Source organism: Thermobia domestica, chromosome 16 (assembly GCF_964235325.1).
Source record: "Thermobia domestica chromosome 16, izTheDome1.hap1.1, whole genome shotgun sequence".
Lineage (NCBI taxonomy): Eukaryota > Metazoa > Arthropoda > Insecta > Zygentoma > Lepismatidae > Thermobia > Thermobia domestica.
In genome coordinates this window covers 136033424-136046037 of record NC_137469.1, presented here as the reverse complement: position 1 = coordinate 136046037, position 12614 = coordinate 136033424, and the positions used below count along the sequence as shown (strand labels likewise).

At 39.4% G+C, this 12614-nt stretch overlaps 1 protein-coding gene across 1 annotated transcript; it reads right to left on the bottom strand.

Moving 5' to 3' along the window:
• Positions 1–6372: 6372 nt before the first annotated feature.
• On the bottom strand, positions 6373–7206 carry ND-B14.7 (NADH dehydrogenase (ubiquinone) B14.7 subunit). The gene has a single exon (XM_081743147.1). The coding sequence runs from the start codon at positions 7083–7085 to the stop codon at positions 6591–6593; it is 495 nt and encodes a 164-aa protein (XP_081599273.1). The 5' UTR covers positions 7086–7206; the 3' UTR covers positions 6373–6590.
• Positions 7207–12614: the final 5408 nt, after the last annotated feature.

Below are 12614 nucleotides of genomic sequence, written 5' to 3'. Positions count from 1 at the left end.
CCTAAAACTGTAAGATCTCATTTTACACTTTACGGAGCGTTTTTTTTTTCTTTCTTTCTTCAAATTTTTGGTGTGTATATATGGTGGTTTCTTGGATTGATTGGAAGTGGGTGGGAGGGTTAGGGCGGACGTCAGCATCGTGGCCCTGTCACGAATGAGTTGCACTTTGAGGTTTATCGTACATCGAGTGACCGACGACGACAGCAAAAGTAATTCGAGAGATTACTTTGCTTGGATAAATGTATATGCGCAATAAGGTGAATTATATCATTAAGTCAATAAGCGGGGATTATTTCAATCTCTCTAATCCATTGCCATTATTCAATCCACACAATCACTGCCAGTAGTAGTCACACTGCATCGTTTACATATTCGTATACTTACCAAGCTAATGCATGGCAGTTCTTATGCTTCCCTTCTCCTGGAAATAATATACGCAAGTTTGTACAAATACTTACTGATAATTTAAAAAAAAAAAAAAATGACTAGAGAAAATTACTAAATCTTACAATTTTGACTTTAGACTCTTTTCGCCAGTTATTTATGCTGACAAGAAAGTGATTCCAAATAGATAGTAAGAAAGAGTGGTATATTGAATATTTAATTTCGAGCACAGGCAACAAGTTTTTCTTTATGAAAATACGTTGATAACTTAGGTTGGATCCGCGACTTTCATTATTAGTGTGTTACAATGTGTTGCAACCTTGAAATCACACTTAATTAATCGAAGCTAAAGTGCAGGATTACCCTACGTACTTATTTTATACTGTATTAGCATGAATTACCTGCCTCGCTAGGTTGAATTAAGAAAAAATAGTAATGTTTCATAAATCAATCAATTTTTATTATTACTAAAGCGCACTCTGATATCTGCCATCTTCAATGAGTTTTATATTTCTCTCCCCTCCTCGGCCACCCATATGGCATGGCTGAATTTAGATTTAACGGATTCTTCACAGTGATCCCGTAAACTATGAATTCTGCACTAATATCAGCCATTTTACATTATTTATTATATTTTCTCCCTCGTGTTGCGGGGCTAAATTTGGATGTAATCAGCATCGCAAGTATCATTGCTCATCTCAGCGACCCCGAAAACTATACATTCGACACTAATATCTGTCATTTCAGATCATTTATAAATGTCCCTTCCCCTCCCCTAAGTTGCACGCACAGTCAGTGATATGACAAAATCCGTTTCAGGTCCGAACCTCATCTATGTTAAAAATTTGATCTAGATCGGTCGGGTGGTTCAAGAATAACGTCGTCACAAAGACAGTCACTTTCATTTTAATTTTTTTTTTTAAAAAATATATTCCCCTCTCCTCGTTGCACCGTCAAAGTAAGTGATAAAAAATCATCCCAGGCCCGAACTTCATCTATATTGAAAACTTAATCGAGATCGGTTGGGTGGTTCAAGAGTTATTAAATTTTATGAATTTTTATATATACTTAACCCCAGTGGTCGAAGTGAGACGGTATGCGGTGGTAAGGCATACCGCCTCTGGTTTTTCCGTGATGAAGGCTTTGGCAGTGATCAAGACATACCGTCACTGGAGAGTAGATGTTAAATACCTTTAATAAATCTAATTTTATACACAGTAATCGACGACTAGCTCTGTGCGCAAAAATATTTTATTTCTTATGTAGAAATAATTTCTAACTTTAAAACACCAGCATTTTTGTTATCGTTTTCCTACCTTTTGTATTAAAAATGAGGTGCCTTTAAAGAAGTTCATTTAGTTTATATCTTGATGTGAAATATTGAATTGTTTCTTTCTTATGTATGTGTCCTATCTTGTCCTGATGCATACAAATGTCATTGAGCATGTGCATACAAATATTGTGTTTTGAGCATGGACAGAGTTTGTGGTTGTCTGCGGCAGGAGGGCGGATTTTCCGGAGGGTTTGGAATATCCTCAGTCGAGTGAGGGGTCCGGCAGTTTTCTTGCAGAAAATTAATATAAAAACTAGGATTTTGCGCATTTTCGTGTATAATTCTCCATAACACAACATAAGTTTTTTTTTTTTTTTTTTTTAAGGAGTTGTTGGCGGGGGATCAAAAGTCTCTCCATCTCCTACCCGTAATTACAGAGAAATTCTCCAATGGCTTTTAAGTCATTATGTAAATAGAAATGCAATCTTTTAAGCATCATACCCTAACTGTATTTCAGCATTTGGATAGCCGGTATATCGAGTCAAAATCGAAATAAAACATACCGTCTCTGCTTTTTTTTTTTTCCACTTCGAACACTGCTTACCCCTCCCCTAGGTTCTACCGTCAAGGTAAAATTATATATATATAAAACTTCCTAGTCTTAAATTTAATCTATGTTGAAAACTTCATTTGAGATTGGTCGGATGGTTCAAGAGTTATTAAGTCACAAACCTAGTTATTATTATTTATATTGACTTTTGTATGTCTCGCCCTCCTCTTCCACGCCTACGTTCCCCATCAAAGTGAAATGACAAAAATCATCCCAGGCCCAAATCCCACCTATTTAAAAATTTGATCATGATTGGTTGCTTGGTTCAAGAGTTAAGTTTTATCTACCTTTTTATACCTCTCCCTCCTCTACGTTGTACCCCCAACGTCAAGTGGTAAAAACACCCCCAGGCTCGAACTTCATCCAGGTTGAAATTTTGATCAAGATCGATCGGGTAGTTCAAGACATTAAGAATCACAAACATAATGACTATTATAACATAATTTTATAAAATGATAACAATTTTATAATATAGATTAAGTCTTCTCTTACGTTTCATCGATGTTTATGGTTTCCCTCGCTCTTTGTACTTTTTCGCGAATATTTTATGTTGAGTGAATACACACTTCGAGAGAGTAACTTTTTAATAGTATATCTTTCGCTAACTTGTTCGTGTTAAAATAAATTTAACATAAAGGTAAGCTTCAGTTTTTATTCATTGATTTGTATTGTTTCCCCTCACTTCATTGGAAATGTTTTTATTCGACGAAATGTGTTTTGCCGTGGTTGACAGTGATTTAATGGTATTAGCATTCTTCTATGATGATTCATGGCTTCAAAGCATTAAGATTGGTCGATGATTTAATGTTGTTATCTGATATGTCTATGCGGCATTCCTTGAGGAGACAGTTCTACCAAAATTTGACACATTTCTTATATTTTTATTTTCTTTTAGCAGAAGATGCACTAAATAAGGAGATTGACTTCAGGAGAGCTCAGCATAAATTGTGTGTGAACATATGGCATAAAAACTAGTGCATAAAACACGAGCTAACTTGCGCTAAGTGGCCACTAAAAAGCACGAATGCTACCCAAGTTAGGGAAGGAGCGCAGCAATGGGCCGAGCGGTAGTGAGGAGGTTCTGTAGGGAGCAGGCGCGTCAGCGACGTGAAGTATACGCAGAAACAAGGATAGTGGACACACACATAATCACATTACTTTCAGTATAAAGCAAAATTCATTTAAAAATGCAGTGCACTGACAGTAATTACTTAGGTATATTCACTTTCATTCCTTCACGAAATATGTTTCACATCGTATTTACCTATTTCTATTTGGTAGAACCACCTCATTCAGTGAATAAGTCTATGCTCTTGCCGTCTGTGTATGGTTGTCTGAGATACTCGATTAAGAATATAGTTAGCGGACTAAGCTGTATCAATTTCTAATACTGTTATTGTATTCTTCGTAATGTGCAATAATTGCAGTTAATTATTTGGATATTGAAATAGCCGTGTTTTAGCTGTATTTTTGGAAGATTGATGAAAATGAAATTAGGAAGAATTATATCATTACCGTGTTGCAACCTTTTACATTGCGCGACGTCAGACTATTTCGCGGGTGGACAAGAGATGGCGCAACGAACGGAGCGTCCCACAGTTCCGTGTATCCACACATGTGTTGCAAACCCCTGTCATCGCGTATCGTTCGTAGTATAGGGCAGTGGATTAAAGCGGCAACAACACCAGTTTGTAGTTAAGTGAACATGGCGCAATTTGTGCCTGATAAAGTGCTTTTGCGGGGTGTCCTGCTGCATTACTTTAACATGCAGAAAAGTGCGACTGAAAGTCATCGTATTTTGGTGGAAGTGTATGGTGACCATGCTCTAGCTGAGCGAACGTGTCAGAAGTGGTTTGCACGGTTTAGAAGTGGTGATTTCGGCTTGGCAGACCAAGAGCGAGCTGGACAGCCAAAAAAATTTCAAGACGAAGAATTGACAGCATTGCTCGAGCAGGATTCGTGTCAAACGCAGGAACAACTTGCAGCAGCATTAGGCGTTGATCAAACAACAGTCTCCAAACGCTTTTAAGCCATGGGAATGATTCAAAAGATGTCACATTGGGTTCCACATGAATTGAATGACAGAGACGTTGAAAGACGAAAAACCATTTGCTAATTGCTGCTTCAACGACAGAGCAGAAAGCGGTTTCTGCATCGAATTATTACGGGTGATGAGAAGTGGATCCATTACGAGAACCCTAAACGAAAAAAGGCCTGGGTGAAACCAGGTGAACCAGGTCCATCACAACCAAAACGAGATATTCACTGTGCAAAGGTTATGCTGTGCATATGGTGGGATATGAAAGGTGTGGTGTACTATGAGCTGCTGCAACCGGGTGAAACTATGAATGGAGAACGTTATCGACGACAATTAATGCGTTTGAAGCAAGCTCTGGCCAGAACACGACCAGAATGGGAGAACAGACATGATAACGCTCGCCCACATGTCGCAAAACCGGTCAAAACCTATTTAGAAAATGTCGGATGGGAAGTTTTACCCCACCCGCCGTATTCACCAGACGTTGCTCCTTCGCACTACTACTTGTTCGATTGCATGAACAACGATTTGATTGGACAGCGGTTTACTTCTTCAGAAGATATCGAAACATGGGTCTCTGACTGGATCGCTTCCAAGGATGAGGACTTCTTTCGCCACGGAATCCGTACATTGCCTGACAGATGGGCGAAAGTGGTGGCTAGCGATGGACAATATTTTTCTTAAGGTATTTATGTATTTTGTGTTTGTACTACAGCTTCAATGTGTGCGTACCAACCGCACGAATTAATTCCTAGACCAAATAGTTTGTTTCATCTTATAGATGTTTTATCCTACTTTTAATTCTTATTATTTTCTTCCAAAAATGTAATCCAACTATCACTGTTTCACTATTTAGGTAATCGTTTGAAATTTTATTTTAGCGGGATACCAACTATTTAGACAAAAACAAGGCATTCTGTTCTGAAGCCATGAAACGAGTTGGGGAATACTAAATGCCATCCAAAAGCACGAAGGCTATTTAACCGAGTCAGAGCAGGAGCGCAACAGGGAAGCCCGAGCGGCAGCAAGGCGGTGCGTCCGTAAGCAGCAGTCGCGTCAGTGATGGGGACAAGGGTCTATATGTATATTCGAGGATAGTAGATTACTATCACTTAAAATGGGTAAACTTTACAACACACACTTCAGTTACGCATTGATAAGTAGGGCCGCTTTAAAAGGATATAGTAGAGTAGGGGTAGAACCATTTTCATAAACTTAATACAGTGTAATTTCTAGTTTCTGAGTGAGTATTCCAACAGGAGCGGGCATTGTAAAGTTAACTCTTCAAAATTCATTGCAATATGCTGTGCACGGACTATAAACTATATTCACACTCTTATTCCTTCACGAAAAATGTTTCATATCGTATTTTACCTATACAATTTCTATTTGGTAGAACTGTCTGCTAGAGCGAACCCCTAGTTGCATTGGGCAGGGTTCTAAAAAAACTGGCCTGCACCCCTATTCAGTCGTAATAAACAAAGTAATCGACCTTGCTACTAACCCGCCTTCACTAGCTCGGCATCAGAATGCTCATTGAGTACTGTGCTTTGATAAAGAAAGGGATCAACCTGGCTAGTAACCAACCTTCATCTATATATGCAGGCCAGCATTCTAGAACCTTCCCGTTGCATAGGGACACAATACACAAACCTTAGGTAATAGTATACAACAGTACCTCATGATCTTTGCGCGTGGATACTTCCTACTGTTGCACTACGTATAAAAATGATTTTATTACATTTAGAAGTAGTAAGAAGCATCCACGTGCACGTGACATGCGATATGTGTTTCAAATCCCCCACATATACTCATACACTACGTACAAGGGCACATTATTATTCTTCGCATACCATAAAACACAACGAAACGCAACGCAAACCGACGAACATTTTATTTTATATTACTCAGTAATTAAATGAAAGTCGCCTTGTTACCTCATTTTCAAGTTCCTATATCCTCAATGAATAATCCTTAAAAGACTGCACTTCGTGAGTCCTCGCTAAATGATGAGGCACTGTCGTATACTATATCCAAACCAAACCTTAAAATGAATCAACATTAGTCTTTACTTCTTTTAAATGATTCATTTCGGAGTCAGCATGTGTACACACTTAACAATTGAAAACTTATCTAAGTCCATATAAATTTATGCAATTCCTAAATTTCTGTCTTACATTTTATACAGTATTAATTAGAAAAAATGAATTCACTAACATTCCGTATATACAACTCTTCATATAAAGCTCATTACAGCTTTTAATTTCACTAACTACCAACCAAAGTTACTGAACTCGCCAATCCCTTGGTCGTTCCTTGGTGAGAGTATAATCAGGTTTGTGAGAGTCCCAGAATATACCAGTTTGCCTATTTTGGGGTTCAGGAAACAAAGAATAGCCTTTCTCCACAGAATCTTTCTTCAATATTCCAGCAAAGGAAAATGCAAGAGATGCAAGCAAGCCGATTCCGATGCTCTTCCTCCAGGCGCCCATCACAGAACCTGCAGCCCATGCTCCTATAATGTAGTTTATTTTGTCATCCTTATGACGAAGGCTTGTGGATAAACATGTAGCTGCAGCAAACGATGCTCCCATTGCTGCAAATGGCAAAGTTATATAAGCAAACCGTCCCGCAGTTTGGAAGTAACCCTTCGGATGACTGAGAAGAATAATGTCAGCAACAGATAAGCCCATTCCAACCAAAGCACTGTTTCTTGTCAAATACAGCATTTTAGGGAAGCAATCTTCCCCTTCGGGTGAATCATAATAGCTGTAGACCATTATCAACAAACTTCTGTTCTCAAATTTCTACGTAAAATATCTCAGTGGTTGTAATATGAATCCAAAAGCACTCTCGAAGAAACCCACTTGCTATCACTATAGCCACAGAATAAAGCGGAAGAAAACAAATGCTTGTTCTGGACGTCTTTTTCTTTAGTTTTTATTACAATGAAATTGAAAGTTACCGTTTCTTTACCTCATTTTGTAACGTTTTGCGTCAACGCTAAGCAATATTTTCGATTAGTGTGCATTAATCGGTATAGCAATAACACTGGTATACAAAATTTTGCTTATTATTATTTCTTGATAAATTTCTATGTATTTTGACCCCCTGAACACGAATCCGGCACTTATTTTTATGTAATGTCAATATTTTCAGTGATATAACCATGTTTTATTTTTCTACCTATACTGGTTTAGGCAGAGCAATTTGGGTCCAATTATTTCGATACTCGCTAGGTGGTAGCGCATTTGTTATTGAAGATAATTGTTCGGAGTAGCAAACAGAGAATATAGATTCTAAAGATTCATAGCAGAATTGTAAATTGATTAAATAGAGTGTAAGCAATAATTAAGCTGTAGCCAATTCTGGTAGTAATGAAATGGTCGCAAGTGTTGCTTCCACATTTTCCACAGTTATTTTATGTTACCTTATCAGTTTATCTGAGTATACGTGCGTGTAGTTTACCTCTCATACGACGTTCCAGAGCCCTTTACAAAGAATATATCCATACCAGAAACGAAGAAGCGCTTCGTCATCATCGTCAACTTCAACGCACCGTCTCCAATTACCTTAAAGCTTATAAATTACGCAACTGGATAAAAGCCTGTAATTCCTTAGCCGAAACGGCTCATCCAACACAATACTGGAAGCGCTTCCGTCAGCTCACAGGACAATCCACTCGTACTTCATATCCGTTAATAGATAAAGATTCCCCACTACAAGGTGACAAGGATAAAGCCGACGCTTTTGCAACGTATCTCCAGGGAATCTTTACCCCGTTACCACCTGCATACTCTCAGCGTCTTCATCCGGTTGAGAAACTTAATTTGGACACCTTTTGTCTTCAACCTGACATCTCTCACACTTTCCCGCACAAGACTGCTCTTACAAAACCAATTACAGTAACGGATATAACTCGAACTGTCCAGAACAAGAAAAATACTGCACCTGGTTTCGATGGGATTACTTATCGCCATATTAAAGAAGCGCCTTATCAGCTGCTTTACCTTCTTTCTCTCATTTATACATTCATCCTGCGGACAGGCTTTGTTCCTTGTGAGTGGAAGACTTCCAAAACACTGATGTTCCTAAAACCACACAAACCACCAAATACTGTTTCTTCTTACCGGCCCATTCAACTTACTTCTGTGTATTGCAAAATTCTTGAAAGAATCCTTGTTCGACGCCTTCATTCTTATCTAACAGAACGTAATATAATCCCTCTGCATCAAGCTGGTTTCCGCCCCGGTTTTAGTATCAATGATCAGTTACTTCGTCTGTCTAATATTATTACCAATCAGTTTAATACACAATTTCCATCTTGTCTCGTGCTCTTCGACCTGGAAAAGGCATTCGATAAGGTATGGCATGCAGCTCTCATATATAAACTTATCCGTCTGACACTTCCCATATCATATATCAGGTTTATCTATAATTTTCTTCACAACCGTATTGCTTATGTTGCTCTTAATGACACTCTCTCGCACCCGATATTTATTCTTTCTGGAGTACCACAAGGGTCTGCCTTATCACCTTTGCTGTATCTTCTATATGTAGCAGATATGCCACCATTGCCGCCAAACACACATATCTTTCAGTATGCAGATGACACTGCATTTCTTACATTAGGCCGGACTATTCATCGTATCAGTACTGAAATTAATGCAGCAATTCAAACTTTTCTCACCTGGTGTACGAAGTGGCGTCTGAAACTCAACCCAGATAAAACACAAGCAATAGTCTTTCTCCCGCCAAAACGCAGATCACGGGTACATCGAAATCCTTCACTACTGAATATCCAAGTAGATAACATGCGGGTTCATCCAGCTAAACATGTAACGTATCTGGGAATTATTTTTGACCACCACCTCACTTGGCGCCCTCACCTTCAGAATGTAATACAGAAAGCATATAACAGGATTAACCTCCTCAAACGCCTCACGGGTACTACTTGGGGACCACGAGCAAATACCATTCTTAATACCTACAAAGTTTTCTTACGACCAGTCCTGACCTACGGATTCACTGCATGGATAGCCGCACTCCAGCGTCATTATGAAAAACTGAAGATACTAGAACGACATGCCATACGAATAGCCTACAGAATAAAACTTCCTAGTCCTACTCAAGATCTTTACGACATTATGCCTTTTCCACATCTTCTGTTCCATCTTGAAGCTTTACGGACGAAGTATATTACTAACCGATTCGAGTCCCGGCATCCGTTACTCCTCACCACAATGCAAGCAGACATCCCGTTCAATCCACCTCGCAAATTACAGGATACACCTTTGTCGCTACTCTTTGCACTTTACCGCTATACCCTACCTCCTGATCATCCGGATTTAGACGCAGTTGCAGCTTTTTCATCATCCGTCGTTCCTCATTACATAGCCCCTTCATCCTTTGCACAATAACGACCTTATATCTTACCAGGGCACCGTTGGTCTTCATCACGTCCAAAGTTGGACAGAACATAGCATTCATCTGGTACACTATCACATCTGTGTTGTGTTGAGACAGTGCACTTCATGTTCCTCTTTTCATTTACTTCTACTTTTCTTTTTTACCATGATCAAATAAAATAGAACCTGAGTAAAATGAAGATTAACTCCCCGTGTAACAAAATTGCACTTAGACCATCTATTGTACTTGTATTAGCAACACCAATACGTATTGTAACCTATGCCAAAGAGAGGGCGTAACCCTCTAATGGCTGGGAGTAGGAACTTATTTTATAAGGATACAGCAATTAGATGGATAAAAATTTCAATGTTACCCTATTCCCGTACCAAAAAAAAAAAACGTGTAGTTAACGAACTGAATCAAGGAGCCTAACCTGTCTTGTGCTAGTTAGTGTGCCAGCGAGGAACAAGTGTTGCAGCACGCATTTGGGAGCAAAGCACACATACAACACTTAGAGGGTTAACACTTAGAGGGTTGACGGAAGTTTTCACTTTGGAAGGGCAAACTTGTTTTTTTTTTTTTTTTTTGAACTTCATGTCATCATCTTGTTCACCCTTTTCATTCTCGTTTGGGCTTCGGCCCTGGGCAGCTTCATTAAGATGGCGGACTCTAGCAACACTAACCGGCAATCGAATCTTGGGAAGCATTTCGGATTACCTGCTGCCGTTCCTTCAAATCTAGGCGCTCAATCTGCACAGACGGCACCCATTGCACCTTCTAACCGCACTCGTCACTTCTTCTGGGGAAGTCAACCACTACCGTCCACATCTAGAGAAAGACATCCATCTAATGACTCAACACAGTCAGCAAAACGCATACAGTCACGGTCCCCAACGGTCACAATGGATGTAGAACTCATTCCACAGAATACCAATATTGCTACTGGGGTTCAAGGTACATCCTCAGTACAATCAAATGTCGATCCTGTCTATCATTTCATACTCACAGACTACGACACAAAGTACACTAATCCCAAACTAATTTTCCTGCAAATCATGAAATATGTTCCACGGGTACGGGATACTCTGGTCCAAATTGTTCCCACTAAAAACGGCTACATTCTTAAATCAAAAGATCCGAATTTCGGAATTACTATTCGCAACAAAGCCTCTTACGAAATCTTCGGTAAAAACGCAAAACTAACAAAATTGACGGATAAGCGGCAGAAACAACCTCCACCACCTCGGAAACCACCATTTCTATCAGTCGTTATTAGAGGTGTCTCTCCAGAGCTTACCGATGCAGAAATTCAAGAGGAATTAAAGCAAGAAGGAATCTCAGTAGAAAAGTGCATTCGTATTAGGAATAATAATGGTCCGACGTACATGGTTCGTGTCCTTTCTAAGCAACAGGACACTATTGATTACCTGTTACGTTTTGGTACACCCATTTACAAGAAAATACATCGCGTTGAACCATCCAAAACACAAGGACCATTACCTATTCGCTGCGAAAAATGTCAGACGTACAATGACCATACCACAGCAGCTTGTTCCAACCCATCTAAGTGCGGTTATTGCTCGGGTCTACATGAAACCAAAGCATGTCCCAACTTACGAGGGCCACCTAAATGTAACACCTGTGGCAGTGTGGATCACCCTACATATAGCTATCGTTGCTAAGCGAAACCAGTACCGAAACCAGAGCACCCGGAGCTAACAGTACCACTAAAAACGACCGATACAACAATTCAACCTAACCAATCAATCTTACCACCGCTAACAGTCGAAGATCTTCTTCGCTACATCAGTTTGGTGCTTCAAAATATCTTTCCCTTTCAGCGAACCAATATCCTTCACCACATTATCACAGCCGCAAAATCCATCTTTCACATCAATCTTCATGCCACTTATTCAAACAATTATGTTCATTTTCATATTGGATCACTGGAAACTACTGTTTAATACAATCCGCATAGTATTCTTCATTATGGGTATTACTTTCTTATTTGTTAACATTCGATCATTTTCGCAACAAACTATTATTAGAGGCACTGTTGTTGGAGGAACATATCAATGTTTTTGCACTGAATGAAACCGCTTTAAAACCAAACATGCCAGCTCGCATTCCGGGCTATCAACTACAACGCCAAGACTATCATAAACACTTAGCTCGTGCACAAGGCGGAGTTGCAATAGGCTTTTCTCCAAAATATCCAACTAGAGCATACACTCCGCCAGCTTTCTGTACTTTCCCGGAATATCTTCTTTACTCCATATACTTTCCGTCTATAATCATCAATTTTAGTACGATTTATATTCTTCCACGTCAACCTATCCCGCTAGAATATTTCCGATACATTGCCAATAATTATCGAAATATTATTATCATGGCGGACATTAATCTCCATAGTAGAAGTGATCGTGAGAAAGCAGATTTTCAACAGTATTTAATTAACGATCTCCATCTTCATCTACATGTCCTTCCATCGCACACTAGACCTGTCAGTCAGACCACGCCTGACGTTGTCATTACTTCTCTAAATCTTCTTTCAGACTGTCAGCTAGAAGTTTTGGACTCGATTGGGAGCGATCACCATCCAGTAAAACTCACACTAACTCGAGGGCAACGATCACGCCAAGAAATCGCCCCTCGTCATGTTCCGAGATATGATAAGGCTAACTGGCCTCTTTTCCGGCAGGATCTTGAACGCATTCTTCATTATGAAAAGCCTCCAACTGAGTTAGTTTCCTGTGTTACAACTGTCACTAAAGCCATCCAAATAAGTGCTCAGAACCATATTCCAACAGAGCAAGTGCACGCACACAGACCGAAATTACCGCCAACCTACATTCCACTTATACAGCAAGCTCGAAAACATCTTCGAGAATATTATAGGA

Bases quoted from the DNA above. Each gene is read 5' to 3' on its own strand.
- ND-B14.7 (XM_081743147.1), bottom strand. From the start codon at position 7,085: ATGGTCTACAGCTATTATGATTCACCCGAAGGGGAAGATTGCTTCCCT.